Source organism: Ammodytes marinus (genome assembly GCF_949987685.1).
Source record: "Ammodytes marinus genome assembly, chromosome: 5".
Classification (NCBI taxonomy): Eukaryota; Metazoa; Chordata; class Actinopteri; order Uranoscopiformes; family Ammodytidae; genus Ammodytes; species Ammodytes marinus.
Genome location: NC_137234.1, coordinates 16,447,285 through 16,470,279, shown reverse-complemented (window position 1 = coordinate 16,470,279; position 22,995 = coordinate 16,447,285). Strand labels below are relative to the sequence as shown.

The 22,995-nt window shown below is 41.3% G+C and overlaps 1 protein-coding gene across 1 annotated transcript; it reads left to right on the top strand.

The window, feature by feature from the left end:
- Positions 1-4,044: 4,044 nt before the first annotated feature.
- Positions 4,045-7,955, top strand: lysmd4 (LysM, putative peptidoglycan-binding, domain containing 4). The gene is made up of 3 exons (XM_080028155.1): positions 4,045-4,141; positions 5,724-6,001; positions 6,123-7,955. Exons 2-3 carry the CDS (start codon positions 5,738-5,740, stop codon positions 6,660-6,662), a joined length of 804 nt encoding a protein of 267 aa, XP_079884281.1. The 5' UTR covers positions 4,045-4,141; positions 5,724-5,737; the 3' UTR covers positions 6,663-7,955.
- Positions 7,956-22,995: the final 15,040 nt, after the last annotated feature.

The window sequence follows — 22,995 nt, the reverse complement described above, 5'->3', positions numbered from 1 at the left end:
CGCTCAATGCTTGGTTTGGGCTGCATCTCATTCCTTTGGATTTTGTATCTGTATTGGATACAGGTGAGTTTCAATATCATTGTCATGCTCTGTGGGCAACAGCTAACAAGGTAGCTTAACTACATTAAGTCATACATCTAATAGAAAGTATCCTTTTATGGATTTAGTTTCAAAAAATCATATCTGAAAGTGTCAATCTCAATATAAGATAACTTTTGTCCCTTAAAAGAGTACCTTAGAACACTAAATAAGTGCTTACTAGCAAGGCTCCCAAAAAGAAGCCTCTTCTTCTGTCCATTCCACCAATAGCTTAATAATGCTATGATAGTTTCATGCAGCTAAGTGTCCATCGTGCCACCTCATTAATAAAATGCCTATTCTCCTCATCAGAAAATCCCAATATTTTCAAAAACCTTTTCAATTGAATTCAAGTTATATTAAACATTCCCAATGGTGTAAGGACTTTGTGCAAGCTTGGTTAGGAATATATAATCTACTCAAAAAAGGTCCCTAAGCACTTAATTAGGTAAACAACACAAATTGTACTTGATATTTTCTTAAAACTGTGTTTTAAGCATGGTATTCTCACAATGACAATAAAATAAAAAATAATGTACTGATGGGTATTTTAGTTAACATATCTTCGTGAGGTTCTATGTTTTGCATGTAAAAGAAAAAATAATCATAATTTAAGTTGTATTTTACATCTAATGTATTTGATCTGTTTTGGTGGCTTTTGTCACTTATCAGGCAGCCATTATAAGTGAGAATTTGTGTGTATTAGGTGAAATTAAAAAAAATAATAACATGACATAGGCCTAGCTAACATTAGTAGTGGTTAATTAGCTACAGTTTTTAAGCTAAACGGCTAACATGTTAGCTTAATGGCTAGATTGGTCCCTCCATATTTGTTTTAAACTAGTAGCTACCGTATGTCGAATTATAGTGATGCTATCTACACAGAGATTACCAGTTTTTTCTGTAACACGTTACTTATGACTGGATAAGAATACTTTCATACCTACTGAAGTTTTTATGACGTTAACTTCCAGTGATGAGTTGCTTAGCCTAGACATTTGTTTCCAGCAGGTGAAGCTGTTGTGTCTGGGACAGGACGGGGTTGCCGCATGCATTACCGGTGAACTGTTATCTGGGTTATGCCTGGCCTGCCGGTTATTTTGACTCCCTTCGGCTGCCGGTTATTTTGACTCCCTTCGGCTGCAAATGATCGCTCGCTGTTTGGGGTGGATCAATCAGCAGGGGCGGGCCGTCCATTGAGGCAAACCAGGCAATTGCCTGGAGCCCCTGGGCCCCATCAGCCCCTTTGGGGCCCACAAAATGCCCTCTTTATATTTTGCCCCATATCTGTTGTTTTTTATAAAAAATCTCTTCACAATAGTATCATCGGGATGTCTAATTACTCGCGTTTTGACGGCCTTTCTGCCAACCGTGCACCCCGCCACCTGCCACCCAAGCTTCGTAAACACACCCACACATGCGCCCACACATACACACACAACCCGCCCACACACACACACACACACACACACGCATCATGTATCCATGGCCGTGCATATAGGCTACACATTCACGCCGCCGCGCCGGCATATCAACATGTAGAGAAAACCCAAACAGATTTTCAGATGTTTAGGGAAATGTTTGGAAGTGTCAGTTGTCGTATTTAGTTTTTATTGTCTCTGCATATTCACTCATCTGCAGTAGCCTACATCTTCCCTGGCTTTCTCTCCTTCTCCATTCTATAATGTGAGTCTATTCCTTGCTCCTTTTACTAAAAGGTGTCTCATTAAACTGCTGTCATACATTTTATCGATGTTTTGGAACTTTCTCTCTCTCTCTCTCTCTCCATGTCTCTCTGTCTTTTCCTTCTTTTTTCCCTTCATCCCTCCTTTCCCAACTGCACCGCCAGCCAGGTTTCACGTGTCTTGTAGCTCAGCAGACTCACCCGAGTGATGTCGGGAGGAGCTCAACGCTGATTGGCCATCGCGGCGCGGCCGGCAGCGAAAAGTTCAATATTTTCAACTTCTGCGGCAGCCGCAGCATTCAGGGCCGCGCCGCCCCTGGCCGCGCCGCGTGATCTGCTCGCCACTGGCCGCCGATTCGCGCGGCAGCGCTCGAAATACATTGACTTTCTATGTAAACTCGCCACGCCGCAATGTGCACTGCACTCTGCGGCGCGGCGGTTGGCCGCGCGAATTGCAGGTTCCGCGCCGCGTGATCATTTTGGCTCATTTGGCTCATTTGTGTCCGCCGCCGCCCGATGACTCATTGAATGTGCACGTGGTCCCGAAGAGAGTGACGTCGGGAGGAGCTCAACGCTGATTGGCCATCGCGGCGCGGCCGGCGGCGAAAAGTTCAATATTTTCAACTTCTGCGGTGGCCGCGCCGCCCCATTCGCACCGCGCCGCGTGAGCCGTTCGCCGCCGGTTCGTGCGGCGCCGCTCGAAATACATTGACTTTCTATTGAAACTCACCGCGCGGCGATGTGCAGTGTGTTCGTACCTTTAAAGCCATCAATGATCAATTTAAGTAAAAAAGCTAAATAAAGCTATCTCTTCCTCCCTCTATCTGTGTATATTTCTCTCTCCCCTGCACACTTAGTCACTACTATCCATGCTTAAAGAAGGCAGGGTTATAACCTATTTTTTTTTTTAATATTTGAAGATTTTATTTGAAATAGGCCTAGACTCTGTGGACACAGGCTATTTTGTAATTCACTGTGTATTTAAAAAATAAAACAACACATTTAATTGAAAGCAAAGTCATATTGGTCTCTAGAATTTTATCCAGGTTAGTGGCAATCATCAACTTCCTGTCAGAGAGAAAGCTTCCTCTGCGTGGCCCCTCTGACACACTTAATGAACTAGGACTAGGCAATGGACATGTCATGGGTCAGGTTCAGTTAATGGCACAGTTTGACTCTGTGATGTGGGATCCTCTTAGACCAATCCAAGCTAAGAAAGCCTCTGACACGTACCTGAGTAGTCTCATCCAAAATGAAAAAAAGCTAGTGACTTTTGTTCATCCCTTGTATGGAGTATCTCAGTGTGCGCGATATAAGGTACATTAGATGCAAGGGCCCCCAAATGACTGTTCGCCTGAAGCCCCAAAATGGCTAAGTTCGCCACTGTCAATCAGCATGCGTGTAGACAGGACCCATTGGCCACACATTTAGGAAGTTATTAGTTATTTTAAGTTTTATTTATTCGTCACATAGCCTACACAATGTGAAATTCGTGTGTATCTGTCCGGTTGTAGTTCAACTATAAAGTGCCAGATTAAAATAATGATTGGGTGGTGGCCTAATTGACATTGTCAGCATCGATAAACCTTTGTGTAAAAAAAATAAAAATAAAAATATTCCATACCAGTTAACCATAGAAATCAATAACATAATTGAATGAAAATAAATCATATACGCAGATGAGCAACTTTGAACAAATGGCAAGAGATATGAAAGATCAATAGCCCCATCTGGTGGTCAAAGACCTGATCTTCCGAAATCGCTGTTTTTTCCCCTAGTGAACCAATATTCACAGTCTAAAATCACATTAAGTGTATTTCAAGTCAATTTGCCCAGTTTTTCCTTGGCAGAAAGTCAATAGCCTAAGGAAAGAGACACATTCACAATTGTTGTAGGCCTAAATATGTAGGCTATCAGGTTTAAGACCACAAGCGACATATGATACAGAATCGAAAATGTCCCTGAATGGCAACGTGAACAGATAATTAGACACAATTGCACACACCTTTGCTTGTGAAAATCTACAGTAGGTTTATTACACTGTGCAGATGACCTCAACAAAAAAACAATAAAATAATTTAAAATATTATTCTGCTTAATCATTTCCCTCATTTGGTTTAGCTCTATTCATGGAAAGTTTTATTTGGAAATAAATATTATTGTCACTGGTGTGTTACATTCAAGAGCAGTAGGTGGCGGTAGTGCATCTCTTGTGCCAACTTCTTCTGACAGGGTACGAAGAAGAAGATGACCAACTAGTAGCTTCTTTATATGTCCATGGCTGCCACCAGTTGCTGTTATGTTAGCAAGTAAAGCTGGGGGAGGATTGCTGTGGGTAGGCGGTGGCGTGCGTTACTGTTTCCAAAGCATTTGGATAAGGTAACTAGAAGATAACAGTGCAGTCTGTATTTTAAAAAGTCTGTGAAACTGTATTTCCTTTAATAAACATGTATTAATGTTGTCAAACACAAGAGCTATCTAACTGTAACTGGAGTTGGAAGTAAAACAGTGCGCAGAGTGGAGTTGTGCCACGGTGCCAATAGTTGGGTGAACGCATGCTAAACGTCAAAGGCTAAAGTTTACGCGCTGGTGCTAGCATTAGCTGCCTGTCAGCTAACTTATGTGCTGCCTTTAGGTGCTCCCTCTCTGACATGATTTGTAAGGTTTGCTGAAATGTCCAGTCCCATGCATCAGTATTAACTGTTCAGTAGAATAAATTGGTTAAAATGGAATTACTTAACGTTAGGTTAACCGTTTTAAAAAAACTGAAACTGAAATTAAAGGTTCCCTTTCAGAGTTTGGGTCGCATAAGTGTCAAAAAGTGAAATAATTAACTTAGTTTGTATAAAAAGTAAAATACTGAAATACAGACGAGCAGTTAGGGTATTTTGGCGTTCCAACCTTGCCTTTGATTGGTTGTGAAAGGTGCAGGTGTGAAATCTGTAACTTTAAGTCAAAACGGACAAAATGTTGGCACCGCTCAAAAGTAAGTAGCCTAAATCTTTATTTATATCACTTGTAAAAGCACAAAAGGAGGTGTCCCTCAGTTGAACTTATGTGCGGATTCTTTGAACGCAAAGCAGAGTGTGTGTAATATTTTATTTTGCTGCATCACAGTAAACATGTTCAGAGATGTGTCTTGCTTGTGTCCTCATCGACGTATTCTGCAGTTCCTAATTAAAAAGTGAGCAAAGCATACAACTACAATATAAGGTGTAGTTTTCTTGACTGATAGACTGGTGCTAACCACCTGCTCTTTCTTTGTACTGAGCAGAGCATGATCCGGTATGGTCTTATTTGGACATGTAAGGAGATGTTGGTTGCATAATATAAATTTAATTTTAATTGTGTATTTGAATGACCTGAAGAAAAAGATTGCATGCCAAACCAAAAAAAAACATTTGTATATAATTAAATTCTGAGTGGCATTATGAATGTTATAAAAATGTATTAAATCGAACATGCCTTAAGCTGTAATAACCCTGTATGCTGTTTTAGTAACAAAAAGTAGTTTATCCAAACACTAGCTAGAGTATGGCCATCTGATGACCCTTGCCTGCCCTGCACTCTTACACAAACAGAAAACTCCACATTGAGTCCTTTGGTAAGACAGGTCGTGGCGGGGACATGATGATTCATGAAACGTTTCTTATACTAACTAAAAGCTATCAATGTTATGTTATAAACATGTATTGATGACTTCAGGTTTCGCATACTCATTGCCAGAAGAAAGACAAAACAACTTCATTAGCATTCAACAACTACATCTCTTCTTGGGAAATATTGTTGAATGCCAACAAAATTGCAATTTTATCTTAAATGACTGATCTTGATTTATCAGGTGCTTACATTTTATTCCAGAGTCTTTTCTAAAAGAAAGTTGGGGGGGAGTGTTAAAAGCTCTATTGTGTGATTTCTAATTGTATTGGCTCTAATGTTTTTATTGTGATGTTCCTTACAGGCTAGTGTGTCATTATGCGGCGGGGGGAGCATGTTCCACAGGCTTTCGAGGCCCCAGTGGATGTCCATGCCAGTGCAGATGGTCAGGTTTATATGTTCAAAAGGGGGCCGAATGAGTCTACTGCATCCTCTGATGATGACGAGCTCAATGTTATGGAGATGAGACCGCGGGTTTTCCCAGAGCAGGATCAGTACAGACTGAGGAATATCCAGCTGCTGGAGCGGGAGGTGTTAGACGGTGACAACCTCAACAAGCTTGCACTGCAATATGGCTGCAAGGTAAAGCCATATTCTTTTATGGTCACTTACGTTTTTTTCATGTCATTTCTTTAGTCAAATCTTTTCGGTGGCATTTTGAGTGTTGGCATTTACTAAGCTGCATTCCTGTTTCTGTCAACAGGTGGCAGATATAAAGCGAGTGAACAACCTTATACAGGAACAAGATTTATTTGCACTGAAATCCATCAAAATACCTGTTCAGAGACACAGCTTTTTAACTGAGACTTACACTTACCTGCGTGACCCTCAAGATGAAATGCCCATCACACCAGTGAAGCCTCAGGACAAGGCCAGAGCCCAAACACATCTACAGGAGGTCACAGACTTTCTAATGGAAGTGGACCACGATATCGAGAAACTTATTCAGACCACGAATGATCAAGATGAAGATTTCCTGGAAAAGTCGGAGAAACGACAGAGGTTTGGTTTCAGAGGACAGTGCCTGACTGGCCACGGAGCAGACTGGGGCATCCAGTGGTGGAACGCTGTGGTCGCCATGCTCCTGATTGGCATTGTCCTGCCATTATTCTATGTCATTTATTTCAAAACAAAAGATAATGCAGGGATTTCACCAACAAATAGTAGTGCTGCTATTCAGGCATCCATCACAGGGACAGGTCTAAGCACAATAGCACCTGGGCGTTTTCAAGAACCAGGATAGTGCCTACTCGAGTCTCAGAAAACCAGAATAATTTTGGAAACTATTGGAGTAGATGTTCTCAGAAGTAGTTGACAATCAAGATACAGCCAAATCTCTTATCGTTTCAACTCAAGTGCAACACCGTGTCTAGTTTCCACCAGGGAATTATACCTTTTATTTTATGCTGTAAGTTCAATGCTTTACTACAAGACAATCATCAACTGATTGTTGACTTTTGTCTTAAAGTGAAGTTTAAATTAGCTGCACACATTTTATGGCAATTTAGGACACCAACATTTTACCAAACGGCTTTTATATGTGTACTTATGAGTACAGTTTCCTGAAATATTATTTCTGAACCACGTCATATGACAAACGTCACACAATAATTGCTAATGGAAAATGTATTTGTATTTGTCTGGAAATTATGCCCCGTCTGTATTTCCTCGTGAGCTTCACCATAACCTGCCTTTCCACCAGTGCCCGTTGTCAGTATAAGCACAGCATCATATCAGTGTGATATAATTAGTGCAATCTTTACACCTGTCCAAATACAGTAATATATATTTTTTAACTTTTGCCTAAAATGACAATGGGATATTATGTATTGTGTTTCCAAAACCATGTGAGTTCTGAGCATTATATGTGTGCATTGTTTGATGTAAAATATTCTTTGTGTCATAAGTGTTCATTGTTAAGTTATTGACATGCACCTCGTGCCTTCTCTTTCGGTCAGAATAAGGTGCCAACGGTGTTAATTGTGTTTACAGTAAGAATTTGATGCAATATGCTTCATCTTGTTAGATTGTATGTGACCCCTTGCAATCTTCAAAATACAAAATGTTGGGTTTTAAAATAGTATTAATCATCTGCAAGTTCCCTTAGTGAAGTGTGAGAAATAAGAAAATGCCTTAAACCTTTATTGTCAGGTTTGTATAGTGTTGCACACTCCCGTCTTACATTGTTTGATGGTTAGTTGAGTCCACCATGACCAGGTGTTGTATTTGTCTGGCTTGTCCAATGCACTTTTAAAGACTGAAGTATTTTAATTTAGAAAAACTGGAAAAGTTATCTGTTGACAAATTTCAAACGGTTAAAGTCCATTTGTAAACCATTTTAAAATGGATAAATTGCCATGATGTATGTGCAAGAATGTATTTTCTTCAGCATATTCCTATTTGAATACAAACCTTATGGCTTCTTCTCTTACATGTCTTTTTGTGATTGATGTTTTTCACTCCCAAGATATCACTTTGTTGAGATGATATGTAGAGAAACGCCATGCATGTACTGAGATAAGATTACTCACTACTAGTGACCACACATATACAATAATATACATTCTATAGCTTATCAGAAATTACAATTGACCTCAGGGGCTATACAAATCTTTGCAGAATGACACTGTCATTAAACCCTCAAAGAAAAGTAGGAAACATTTGGTGAAAATGCAAGACTACTAAATACAAAAATAAAAGTTGCAGTATCTGCATGTGCCAAAAGATGGCAGCATTCACAAACTTGCTGTGGTTTGTGTTTGTTTTTTGCATGGCTTACTCAAATCTCTCCAGCTCCTGAGTAAGACTGAATGTAGGATGAGTATGTGGTTTGATACCATTCTCGTGAGATTGGTGAATCAAACAAGTCAGCACTTTATAGAAAACCTGCCAAGTCATTCAGAAGTTATATATTAACCCTTTGCCAATCACAAGGATGAGGGTATAGTTTGCAAATGTGTTCACAATTACTCTGGGGTTATAGTAAAATTTAAAGTATACAAATATGTGAGGAACAATTGCAGTGTCACAGGGATTTGAAACAGTTGTATTATATGTCCAAGACGCCATAGAAAACAAAAGCTTTAGACAAATACCAGTTTTCAAAGTCTTGCTTGATTTGGCCCTGAGAGAAACCCCCTCTTCATAACATGATAGTCAGCTAACTGTAAGGCCACTCAATAAGTGAAAAGGTGAACTTAACTTTCAAAAGTATTGGCTGAATTTAAAACATGTTGTTTGTACAACCTTGGACCCCACATTCAATGTTTTAAAATATGTTTGTATTTTTTGTATCCAATACACCACAACAAGCAGTAGCTCTTATATGGTTTCACTCCATAACCAACAACCAGCAGGATTGTTTAAAAAGACCCAAGGGCAAAATTAATATCTTTGATTTCCCCTCTGTGCAGAAATCAAAGCACGATGTCAGCACCAGGGCGGCAAGGCTCAAACTAATAGGAATTTCTCAACATATGGCCCATGATTCTTGTTGTAATGGGGTCTGAACATGGATATTCTGACAGAAACATAGACACTGATGTCAAAACTGTTTGTACCCTACAATAGCCTTAAAACCAATAAATTCAGCAGGAAGTTTGTGAATAAGTTAAAAAGAAAAAATGTGTGCTACATCAAACTGTACCCATAGCCGACAATGAGCAGAAAAACGTCCGATTATAGTATTTCTGTCTTGAGAACAACTTTTGCAGATATTGTTTACTGCTTTTTATTATTTCTTGACCTGAGACCAGGGCCGACGGACTGCGGGGGAAAGTGCGACAGTCACGGGGGGGGGGGGGTTGGGGGCCAAGGCAGAGGGGGGCCCATCAGAAAAAAAAAATAATATATATATTTATATTTTTTTTTAAGCTGAATGTAGGGCCCCGATCTTCGAAGGCCCTGAACAATGCCATTCCAAAAAAAGAAATAATTGACTGGCTCATGATAGGCCCCTGACCCTTGCAAGGAGATCAAGGGCCTGCGCATGAATAAGGCATGTGTGCGGGAGAGTAAGCAGGAGCAAGCCGACATTTAATTGAACTGGTGGCGAAAATAAACGCAGTGATGTTTCTATGGGGATATTTAGCTGTACAGATATAAGTGCTGGCAAAGCTAGAACAGTTTAAGACTCCACATCACTGTGGCAACACAATCTATCTATCAGCTCAGAAAGCGCAGAGAAAAGTCTGATAAATACATGAGAGTGATGGCCCCTGCAAGTTTCAGTAAGTTTAAAGAAGTGCCACACTGTTACTGTCTTTGAAATGCATTTAGACATTTTAAGGGGAAAACACATTGTATTTATTATTTCAACTATTGAGTTATTTGTAGAATAGTATGCTAGTGTAGGCCAACAAGATTTATTTTCAGAATTTTCAATGCTGCTTTATTTTTATGTTTTAAATTGGGAAAGACATGTTCCAAAACGACCAATAATCTTTGTATTTAAAAATAAATCAAGCAAGTAGGCTAATAATAACCATTAATGAATCGCATCACAGTAGGCCTATTTTCCACAATAATCACAGCCCCCCCATCCATAAAGGAACTTTAAAAAGTTGAATTTGCACTTGCTGTGCATACACAAGAGTATGGTCTATTATTTGTATTTAGTGTCTGCATAGCATTGCACCAAAACAGTAGAAGTTTTCTTTAATTGTGTTTTGTACTGTCCGTAAAATTTTAACTGCACATAGCAAACAAAATTGCACAACTGTAAGGTCAGTGTCTGTTGTATTTTTGTATTCAAATAAACAGTTGTTTATTTCTATAGTGCGCATTGGCATCTTTGAGCAAAATACCCCCAACATTTTCACCGAGGCGCATTGTGCCGCGCCTCCTGTGACCCTGGCCAGTGACCACCTTGACTAACACATTTTCTGGGGGGAACACCGGTAAAAGTAATGATTTGGTCATTCCTCAAATAAATGTATTGTGGAGTTGTCTGGCTCAGAGAGCCATGTGTATTGTAAGACCGCCTTTCAGGGGGCCCATCAGGACTTTTTGTATAGGGGTCCAGAATTTGGTGCTACGCCCCTGCCTGAGACCCTCATCTCATGACTACAACTCATGAACTCTGCTCTGATCTAGCGCCAGGCCTCCAGCCCTGGCATCCTGCCAGCTCCCAGGCTGTGTCTTACCCTATTGACACATGGATCCCCCGCCCCTCCCCTTTTTCCCACTTTTGCCTCCAACCTGAACACTTATACTCCCTGCCTTTCTTGATTTGATAAAATCAAGTCTTCTCCTGGCGAGGACAGAATTATAGAATCCTATTTTTACCTGCAATAATTCAAGCATGGTGTGTCTGATTTGTATTAAACATGATAATGACATGGCTGACACATTACTGTCAGATTTACTTTTGAAAAAAGTATAACAATTTCCCTATGCAGTATGTGATATAAACACGATCAGTTTTTTTCCCCTCATACAAATGGAATAAAGTGGATTTTTGCTTGTATATTTAAGCTGGGGTGGGGGGTGTGTGTGTGTGAGGGGGGGGGGGGGGGTCATAGAAAAGCTGGTTTTGAATCCAGCAAATTTTTTCAGGGTATAGAGCATGCTTTTTATGGAGGCGGGGGCTGAAGTGGAGGGGGCTTTCCATTCTGAACAAAGCACAAGCATCCAGTCTAGGTGGAGGGTAAAAAAGAGTGAAAAGATTCACAACCTCTGCAGCTTTAAGAAGTTTGCACACTTGAGCAGCTGGCAGCGGGCCACTTGGCCAACATAAACAGCCCTAATCCTTTTTCCAAGGAGCTTTCAACACTCATCTCTCTGGCACATTGGCCACTGACTCTCTCTCCCTCTCTATCTCTCCCTCTCTCTCTCTCTCCCTCCCTCTCTCTTTTCTCTCTCTCTCTCTCTGACATTCCTGCCTGTATGCAGTTCTGCAGAGCTGCCCCAGGAGGCGCTGTGGCCCTAGCAATGGAAATGCTGTGGGGTTTATGCTGTTGATCATTATTCACTGCTAAGGTATGTGCCTTCCTTTGAATTTCCCCTGAAGCTAAACAGGTCTCAGTTTTCACTCTTCCTTGGTGCGAATGGAGGCTTAGTTTCATAATGTCAGGTTGACCTGAAGCCCACAGAAGTATGGCTTGTTCATGAAATTGGTGTTGACAAAAGTAAACTGGAAACTTTCATATGGTTTCTATTCTTCAACCCTCTCTTTTCCAGATCTGCTTTTTAGTGAAATGTTAACAGTGCTTTTTTCAGGCTTGGTTCCACTTTAAATGCCAAATACAAACTCATGGATTAGAATTATAACTTAAATATTCAGTCTAACATGAATATTAAAGTTCATTATATACATTTGTTAAATTAAAACAACTCAAACGTATAAACAAAAATGCAATCTACAGGATCACTGTGAGGCTGAGGTCTGTTTCTGTGGGGGCAGGGAGACCCAGGGTTTTGATTTCCCTTGCTCCCGGGGGGATTTGGCAGACACAGGGTAATTTGTAGTGAAATTTCCAGCACAGTTTGTTTTGCAGGTGGCTGAGAAAGAAGGCAGGGTGTGGTGGGGAATGAGAGAGGCAATTTGCTGTCTGTGGGCTGTGAATGTGTGTATTGTTGCACAGCAGTAGGTTTACGCGCCCCACACACATCCTACCTCTACTGCGCGTCTACCTCGCGTCTGCGTCTGACTTTTGGTCACAGACTGTGAAATCAACGTAGAGCGAGCACACATCCAACCTCAGACGCACTGCTGAGGCGCGTCGGAGGCACGTCTGCAGCGCCGCTCCCCTTCACCTCAGGAGGCTCGCCTATTTTTTTCTGAGAGCAGCGCGTCTCTCTCGCGTCTCTGTGCTTTAACTGATAGAGAAATACTCTGCTGACAGTCATACCAGCAGCATTCACTCTAGTTACACGTTTACCCGGTGTGTTTATTTCAAAATAAAACATCCCTCAGTCGTATACGCAAATAATCCCTTTATTTCACGATGTAATTGTGCAATCAAAATCCGAGGGATTCAAAACCTAATTTTCAATTAGTTCTGGCATTTCATTTTTGGATAAATGACACATATAGAGATCCAATATAGTGAAGAAATAAAAAAGATCATGATGAGCGCAACAGTTTTCCGTTGCTCTATCTGTGTCTACGGCCTTCTTCTTCCCCGACCACACCCCCCTCTCTCTCTCCCGTATAAATCAGTAAAGTGATTTTTGAAATACTCTGCTGAGAGTCATATTGACTTCATACTGGCAGCTTTCGCTGTAGTTTCACCATTTCCTGGTGTGTCCCCTTCAAAATAAAACTTCCAACAAGCAGCAGCAGCTGCTGAGACGTTGCATGTGTGTCCGAGAAAAGTCCGAGAGAGGCAGCAGTAAGGTAAGGCGACGCGCTCCAGAGGTAGACGCAGGATGTGTGTGGGGCGCGTTAGTGTTTAGTGCCGGTATGTGCTATGGCCAGGGCTGGATTTATGGAAGGGAGGCAGAAGTAGACATACTAACTCACAACCAAACCAAAGCCACAATTTAGGCATATGTGTTTGTATAGTAAAAATGCTTTCTATAACCTTTTTCTATTGGTGATTTTAGCGATTTTAGTAATATGTTTAACAGCAAGGTTGAGAGTACCTATATAACTTTCATTGTCTGGGGGGAAAAACTGTCTGCAAAAATAAGTTACCCTGTTATGGGCACGTAAAGACAATGTAAGTTTGACGGTTTTCCAAAAAAATGAGGAACAAAACTTTTTCAATCTGTGAAAGAGCTCACATGACAAGGCAACATGAGTATTAGAAGGTTCTTGCCAGAAGACGTTTCAGTCTCACAGGCATCGGAGTGGATTCAATTAAAAACTCTTCTCTTTGAATCCCCGGCCAGGATTTCAATGTATAAATCCATGCCAGATGTTGCAGCGCCACTTGAAGAACACACAAGGTGTCAAGGAGAGGACTCAGATCGCATTAATTGTTTTATTTCCAGCAAGTCTTTTACCAGACGTTAATGAGTTTGGCGTCTAAAAAAATCTTAAGATAAACACATTTTATGTAGGCTACTATCAAGAGATTTGATACTTTTTTTAAATGCAGGGCACTTTTTAGGTGCAGAAGAATATGTTGGCTATTGTATGCAGGCTGTCTGTTTATCCCTTCAGTCTGACTGTTTGAGTGAGGGATCATATGACACAGCTGGCTGGAGAATGTGATGTTCTGTCAGTCATATTCCTGCAGAGGCGGCTGTTTATCTTTCGCCCCCGCTGTGGAGGAACCAATTGTGCAGCACCTGTTTTACATTCCACCCAAAGTCTGAGGGGTCTCCACTCAGGGGGACTGTCTTTTCAAAGACCACGGATAGAGTATATTAAAAAGGAAAAGTCAAATAGACATTCATTATTGTTGTCTCTTCAATCTGCACAACAAACCCTTACACATCAAGTGCGTATCAGCCAAACAAACCGCACAATAAACATCTCAATAATTAGTGTTTACATACTATTTAGAGATAAATGTGTTTATATGGACATGTTAGAATAATTATTTGAAGAATGGAACATAACTATAAATTTAGCAAGAACATTTAGCGTAACAACGAAAAATATAGTCAGTAGTGGCTGCTCAACTCAGAATGTTGATGGGAAGCTAAATTAATTATAAAGTAAAGACCTCAGATTTAAATTATTGTATTTGATGTATTGTAGTTAAAACATGAATAAGACATTTCATGATATGTAGAAGACATTTTTAAAGATGTGTTTACTAAATGATGCTCATTTAGAAATGTCACACAATAGGCAATATGGCAATAGTAGAGGCGACACGTCAGTCAGCCTGTATTTTAGCACATGCTGAAGATAAGTGCAGCCGGTTTGCTGTGCTCCTCATTTCCCAATCCAGTCACATAAAAATACTTATAAGCACCTTTTATTTAAGTCTGAAACTACATTAGTTCATATTCACTTATTGTTGCTTAAACCCTTCTTCTATATTTTTCTCCCACTGTGCTGGCATTCTAGATTTGTTCCTGCAATGGCTGCACTGATACTACTGATGCACTCAGAAAATAGCACATAGTACCAATTCATAACAAACGTATCATGCTGTAGTTTTTTTTGTTACAAGTATTACTTACAATCTATAAATAAATATGGTGTGGGATTCTACTCAAATATATAGCATACATTTAATCTTCTGTGGATAGTATGTTAGACTTTTGAAAGAAAGGGAGTAAACTTTATTTTGGTAGAATTGGTTTAAGAAAAATTCACATTATTGTTGCTGTTTGTCAGTTTAGATAACAGCTAAAAAAGTCTTACTGTATCTTATTTTAAATGGAGTTGTTGAGTTCATGGGCTTTCTCCGATAAACTCACACTCCATTGTGTCCTTGTTAGCCGCAAAGGACAATGTGAAATGCTGGCAGGAAAAAGGAATCCACTGAGACAGGCATGGATGAGGAGAGAATAATGGGTTGGACATGCTTCTCTAAACCACTGGATGCAACTCAACCGAGCACCTGCTTTCCTCTACGGAGCACAACAAGACACAAACAAAAGGCTCAATATGCACTCGCAGAACTCAGCACTCAGATAGCATATCACACCTGCAGTTATGATTAAATGAACCCCTTATCTGCAACCTCTGGATACATGCCTCAGAACCGTCTGCGGGATTCACTTGCTGAAGCCTTTTATTGTAAACGAGGCAAACATTCTCAGTAGAAGGGGGGGGGGACTTAACAGTTTGTTGGGAACCATGAAACCATAAAAGGAGCTGAATGCAAGACTAATCCGAAATAAATATTTAAAGGCATACTCAGTGATTGTAATCGAGAACACTTTTTGTCAAAATCAATCTGCAACGTTTCGGGGAACAGCTCTGACCGACCACTTGCTCTGAGCGTCCTATATTGCCTCAGTTAGTATAAATATAAACAAATGTTCGCTTACCCCACCTTTAAAGTGCAGTGTGTAAAGGGAATTGGCTTTTTCAGAACAATATTGTTAGAAATTGTCTTTATGTATTTATTATGTATGTTTTGATTAGTGTATAATCAATTGAAAATGTAAGATTTTGTTTAATACCTTGAAATGAGAATTGTTTATATAGCTCAGACAAATTAAATGGCCTTATGTGTTGTTTTTTATATATATCAGTGATTCTTGAGAACCGGGACAAAAGGCCATCTTCCATAAGTAACTACTGTTATGTTTAAAACTAAAAATATTTAAAATTGTAGATGTTATTAGGGATTAAGAATAGAATGTCTGGAGCACAATTATCCCCTTAAATTATGTCAAATATATGACACTTGTTATCTTCTCACGACGTCCAAAACAGTGTGTCCTCAGAGAAGGTTTTAATCTTTCATATGCAATAAAACCTATAAAAAATGTACTTTAATGATTAAAAAGAGCTTTTGTCATCGAATGTGACTCTAAATAATCTCTCATATCAATAAAAACAGTTTTTCTACAACACATTCATGTTTTATAAGGATTCTAAGTGGTGGGACCACTTTACTGTAAGTCAACACCGTCAGACATTTCATTATGTAAAATGTAATAAAATCAGGCGAAATAAGGGGCAGCTGTCACTTTGAAGGACCCCTTGTCAAATTCTACCTCTGCAGAGTACATTAGAGTCAGACAGTGTTGTAGTTTTAGAATATTTTACATTCCGAATCTTGAAAGTCCTGTGTTACAACCATGATATGTCAACACTGACTTGCAATTTCTGAAGAAGTTTATTTGAAATTTTTTGATAATTTTATTTTCCTTAAGTAGTTCATACTAGCATCTAACATCAACAGAAACAACAAATGGCTACTAGATAAATTCCATTTGTTATGTTTAAGAAACGTTAAATATGTCAACACCGTCAGACAGGAAATCTGACGGAGTTGACATCTGACGGTGGTGATAGGCCAATGACGGTAAAAAAAAAAAGCTGGGATGTTGTGTCAAAGCTTAGCTCAGTAGCTTAGTATATGTTGGATACGATACATACATGTAATTTAATTTGCCAAAACATTGCACCCTGTTTTGTCCCACTTCTCAAGAATCACTGATATATATGTATATTCTGCATCTCAGGTGTCAGCCGGAAATGCAGCTGTGCGAAGACGGAGAATAAGTACTATCGTATAAATAACTAAATGCATCTTCACCTCATCACTTGATATTGTGGAAATACTTGAGGCAGTGGTGGATGCTGCCATCCTTAGTTACTTGTCCTTGAAGGCCACCGTAGCTCCTGTAAATTCTCTGAACAAGATAGAGACCAATTTTAAACTGTCTATGGTAGAGATGGAATGTTGCAATCTAGAACTTTCAACGCAAGATGAAGCCAAAATATGCCTTTATTACACACTACACCTTTGAATTCACAAGCTCATTACAAAAGATAATCAGGTGTAAATTGGTTGAAAATAGTGAAATTCTTGGATTCTTCTCTTCCACTCACTTGCAGGTGCCGGAATGAAACTGTTTAAACTCATGGGCTTTTAAATAACCAGACCAAGAGAGTTTTTTTTTCTTCTATTTTCTGCGTTTGAGACATTCTCAAGGCCTTTAGACAAAATCAGACCTCTTGATCTAAGCTGCAGGACTGTTTGCAAAACAGCTGTGTCAGGCCAGGTGCAGTCCGCTCATTTCTCCAGACTCAGGCACAATTTATGCCATAATTCCTGGCACGATTATTCGTAGCTCCCCACTGCCAGATGAACACTATTAAAACTGGAAGGGTTTTAAACTCGAACTGGAATGTCCCCGTCACACAGTATTCCTGTTATAAACATACGTTTCTCGTTCTGTGGTTTTATTTCACGCAACGGCTTTTGGAAAAAATTTGTGAAGCAAAGAGGGAGGATAATGCCAGTGTTTTTTGTTTGTTTTTAAGATAATTTTTGGCCATTTTTGCTTTATAGACATATTTTTAAAAAGACAGTTGAAATGGGGAGGACATGCAGAGAACCGACCACGCGTCAGATTCGAACCGGGTCTGCTGCAAAGTGGACCGAGCCTCTAGGGGGAAGCTCTTACCACTACACCACGAGCGCTCCCCAATAATGCTAATGTTTAATGTTTTGAAATTCCTCCTCTGACACCACCGTCATTTAAGCCACATCAAAACAACAGATTTTGTAACAACAAATGGAACAATATATTGTAAAAAATAATAATAATAATAATGAAAAAACTGAATTACAGTCATTATGCTAGGAGACAAACAAGCACCCCAGCACCCCAGCTGTACACCCAATGCAGCAATTTGTTTGCAAGCTGACATGGTTAATGAGAACCACTTGCTGCTGGACTCAACATTTTGTCAGGGACTGGAGTTTGCTGGGCTTAACACTCATGCTCATCCCTCTGAGAAACTTGAAAAACATTCACTGAACGTCACGCTGAGAGAAGGGAAATTTCCTGCTATTCCCAGATGTTCCCATGCAGATGGTCTCAGAGTCTGTCAAAGGAAAATGTTATTTGCTTGTGAAAAGTGCACTCCTGCTTGCCGTCGCTCACACATCCATGCAAAAGTTAGTGTATAAATAAGAGATACAAGTAGTAAATAAAGGGTTTTTCAATGAGTGCCATTGCATTTCAGAGCATGAATATAATAGAAAATGTATTTTGCATAAAGATAGATAATATACAGTATAAATAGAATTAGCTTGAAGGATTGTATCAATTTGTTTTTAATATTGTTTTATTTGATGAGATGTTTTACCTGCTCTTCAATGTTGGCCATTGCAAGACACCACCTAATCCTGCAACTGCTTTTTTACACGTTGCAGACAGCGACTGTCGAGTGAATGGTGTGGCCAAACAAAGTTGATCAAAAAAGTATAGAGGACTTGGTCAACAATGAGAATGGACACACAGGGAACATAGATCTATCTCTCATCACAGGACTCACAAAGCTGCCATACATTGGGGAGCACTTTTCAGCCTTGTTCCCTTCTGCGAGCTGCTCCTGATCCAAGGCCAGATAAAGACCCAGTGACAGTCCCTTTATATCTCGAGACTGAGTTGTACCCTTGGAGGTTATTTGGTATTGGAACAGGCTGTGGAAGGACTAATGTGAGAGAGGCCTGATCTCTACTAAATGCTGTATTGTTGCCAGAAAATGTAAACTGATCTATGTGTTTGTGTGTACACAGTCGGGTTGATTGGCCATTAATTGTGCTCGCAGCCATTGGACGCAAGCAGATGTTATAGCAGATTACAGCAATCGAGGTCAGCACCTTAGCTGAGGGCGGTGGGTTCACTTTTTGTCTGTTCCTTGAGCATGTGAAATTTAAACCTCAAAGTGAAGGACAACAACAGGAAGATAAGAGGTGCAGTAGTTTCCAGCAAAGGACGTGCGGTCAGGTTTACGATAGCTGCACAAAGGTAAGTCAGCCTTCATTGTGGCCAGTGCTCTGTATGAATCAAAGCTGAGCAACAGGGCCTTATATTGGTCTGTCTCTATATTATTTTTCTCTGACATCTGAATTGTAGAAAGGCGCGGCAGGAATATTGCCTTTGTTGGCCTGACTGACAGTTGGTCCCGATGCTCAAAAACTCCTTAGAAATTGACTGTTACCACCAAGAACCACATCCGAGCTCGACTCGGCTCTTAGCCACATTAGATACTCTGTGCTGTAGGCCTACTTATGCCTCGTTTCCACCGAGTAGAGCGGGTCGGATCGGAGCGGTTCGGTCCGGGTAGTTTGGCTTTTCATTTGCCAAAAGTTGGGTAGGGTACGGTTTAAGCGCACCTAACCGCTCTGAGCCGCTCCCGATCTCAGTACTCCTCCGTAGGGGTACTAGCCGCCTGAAAGCGGGCCGAAACGGCGGAGCCGTCATTTGATTGGTCGAAATAATCATTTCCGCCATGTGTAGTCATCTCGGCAAGAGTGAAGAGAGTCTTGTGTATTGACGAAAATGTGAGCACAGCAATGTTTATTGTGTGGTGTTTTTCCTCGTCAATAAATTAATCAGTTGGTTACACTGTGTCCCACAGTCACGTAGCTGCCGCAGCCAGCACTGTTCTCTCACTGTCTCTATCAGTTGCAACTTGCACCGAGCCGGATGTGTTTTCGCCATAGATAGTAGTCTAGGCTAGTAAATACACGCTCACAACAACACGGGGGGAATAAATAAAGAAACGGCTGGTTTGACCAAGCAAAAACGAGAGATCGCTGGCTTGTGAGCGCGGCACTGTTTATTGTGTGGTGTTTTTCCTCGTCATTAAATGAATCAGTTGGCTACACTGTGTCCCACTGCTACGATGTCACGTAGCTGCCGCAGCCAGCGCTGTTCTCTCACTGTCTCTATCAGTTGCAACTTGCACCGAGCCGTCTCTGTGCTCACAACAACACGGGGGGGGGGGGGGGGGGAATAAATAAAGAAGCGGCTGGTTTGACCAAGCAAAAACGAGAGACGGCTGGCTTGACCACAGTTGTTCCACAGCCCGATAGTTTAACCCACATTCTGGCGGCGGCTATCGCAGTCCAGCCTAAACCCCGCCCCACCAGTAAGGGTAGGGTCCGCGGTGGAAACAACACCGAGATTCTTAAAAGTGAGCTGTCCCGCTCTGATCCGACCCGCTCTACTCGGTGGAAACGAGGCATTAGTGACAGGGATGCTCTGAGCTAAACTCTGACAGCAGTTTGCTAATGTTGCATAAGGTGAAAATTATCACATGCTAAGTTGTAGCAGGTATAAAGTATGTATAATGTTTGCCATCTTAGCTGAGTTCAGCATGCTATCATTTCCCTAATGACGCTTTTCCACTGCATGGTATCCGCTCAACTCGACTCAACTCGCATTTTTGGCGTTTCCACCACAAAATCATGTTACCTGGTAGCGGCTGTTCTTCTTATCGCCTCGCTCTAGGTTCCAAAGCGAGCTGAGCCGATGCTTAAAGAGGACCTATGATGCTTTTTGACTTTTATGACCTATAAACGTTGTTATGATGATTCATAGTCATGCTTAACCATACTAAATTATCAAATAATGACTTACATGCATTTCGACGTATTCCCTGCTGACCGTCTGGGGTGTCTGTGCAGAGCACTAAACACTATTCTAGCCAGTCGAGAAGTCACGTCTTCAAAGCGGTCTACCCTTTCATAATTCGTGACGTCGCATAAAAATTTGTGACGTGACCACGCGGATGTTTCCATGTATGGTAATGCTGTCACTTCCCTGTTCGCGTCTGCCTCGCGCCATTATAGGTCCATGCTCGCGCTTCCCGCCACTGAAAGTATTCCGGAAGGAAGGTAACCAATCACAACGGAGTGGGGTTTGCAAGAGGGGGGGGGGGAGGGTAGCGGAGATGGCCGATGCACAGGCGGAGGGAGCGGAGATTGCCGAAGCACACACACTCAAGTGTTGACAGGATGTGCTGGATCGCCAAAATAAGAGAAAGAGCTTCCCGAAAATCTACATAGTTTTTTGTGATGTGATTCGTGTCAGGTTGCTCTATAGCAGTGTAAAACAAGAAATTAAGACCAGAAAAGTAGTATAATAGGTCCTCTTTAAAGGTGACGTCGATTTGCATCACAGATCCGAAAAAATATTTGCTAAGCTCACCCAGTTGTGTTGGATGTTGGGGATATTACTTTAAACATACTGTACACGACACAAGAGGAGACATGTAGGGCAGCTAGCAGCTATATAGCCTATAGTAGTCAGCTGGGACAGAAATTATAGCGAGCGATTACATTTCAAGCCTCAAGGTACGAACACACTACACGCGTTACCCGCGTAAGATTTACGTGCGTAACGCAGCTAAAATGTTGCTTGTCAAAAATGGTTCTACGCGCGTAACGTGCGTAGTCTCCCTCCCGATATTGTATTTCCCCTAATTAACCATGGCTGTGATCAGACCCGACACAACAGCGTGCATGTCCGCACAAAAACAACAACAACACAGCCAACAACTGTGCCAAAAGACAAACTGAACAGCACAAAAAGCCTAGCATTAAAACAGCATTGCATATTCACGGCAGCTACATAACAAACACAGTTACAGCGGCATCGGTGCACGGCGGCACAATATAAAGTCAAGTAGCCAACATTACCCTACCTGGCTGTGACAGGGGACCGTAGCTGGCGTAGATCAACACCGGTGCTTCGCTGTACTTGTTGTGAAAGTCCCCCGGACATAGCCGTCATGTTTGGGTTCATAATATGAGGCGCTAGCCGCCCGCACACAACCGGGTGAGTTAACTAATGCTATACGGCGCTAACTTGTTTTATCGGCTAAAGCACAGCCGCACATATTCACTGAATTAACCAGGAAGTCCATTCTCCTGGTTTACTCTCCCCACGTCTTCTATTCCCGAGCTGCTGTCATACAGCACCGGCTCGGCTGCCTGCAATACATTTTCCTCCTTGGTGTCTCTCATCAGCCTCTGTGTACAGTACACTGTTCTCCGACCGTGCCAATGTATGTGACGTCGGGTCAAGCCCAACGCTGATTGGCCAACGCGGGTAATCGTCATGCGTAGGAGCGTAAAAAGTAAACATTTTTGAACTCCGCGCGTTGCTGCGTAGGCGCGTATGTGCGTATATACGCGGCTCATACGCGGCTAAAATGTTGCTTTAGCGCGAGTGACGCATCTACGCGCCATGTACGTGCGTAAACCAATGGTTCCCTATGGAAAAATAGCCGATTTTATACGCGTCTGTACGCGTGTAACGTGTGTAGTGTGTTCGCACCTTCAGACTGCACCGATTACCTCAATAAAATATTCAGGCTGAGACACGGCTTGCATTTGCAAACACGTTTCCTGAAACAAGCACACAACAGTCAACTTTATGATGCCCGTGTTTACATGCATAGGGATGTACGTGACGCATCCCTACAGCTGATTGAGTGGCAGAGTCACACATCGGGACACCAATCCTCCCGTTTAATGGCCCCTCGCAATATTCTTCTACTTCTTTTTGCAAACAGATACAAGGGTGTTTCCTTAAACATTTTCCATCCGTATTTTTGGCGGTTGGTTCGGTTAATAGCGCAACAACTGTTTGCTACTTGGGTCCGGAGTTGGCTTTCTGCCCCTTTGATGACCCCGCTCACGTTCAGGAGGTACTATCCAACAGTTGGTCAAATCGTTAACTTGCTGGTGGCACTTGGGGAATAGATGATTGATCGTCATTGCCATCTCAGGAGTCAAGATTAATAACACACTGGGCCAGGAGATTCTGAATGAACTATCTGACTGAGATTAAAAAATATTTTTGGTCAATTCATGTAAAACTGTAGTAAAAATACATCAGCTCTGGTAAACGTTGTCACAAAGATACCTCATCAGTGGGCTACCTGAGAAACCCAGCTTATCAACACTGTTCAACCGTGTGCGTAGATGCTCTCCATTTGAATAGTACCAAGATAGAGCAATCAGGGTTAGTGGAATATGCCCCTTATGAAATCTTCCTGTGCCTCTTGGCTCTGTGATAAGTATACAAGCAGCCGCAGACCTGTGTACATAGAGAGATCATAGACTAATTAGCTCTAGGCTTGCTGTGGTCTGTCTGCTTCAATACTGTAGATTGTAGGTGCTGCTAAATATTCAAACAGGGTCATGCATGCACATGTGTTTGTTTTCACAGCAATTCAAATATTT

Coding starts and splice junctions, on each gene's coding strand:
- lysmd4 (XM_080028155.1), top strand. CDS start 5,738: ATGCGGCGGGGGGAGCATGTTCCACAGGCTTTCGAGGCCCCAGTGGAT. Junction 6,002..6,122: donor CACTGCAATATGGCTGCAAG/GTAAAGCCATAT, acceptor TTCTGTCAACAG/GTGGCAGATATAAAGCGAGT.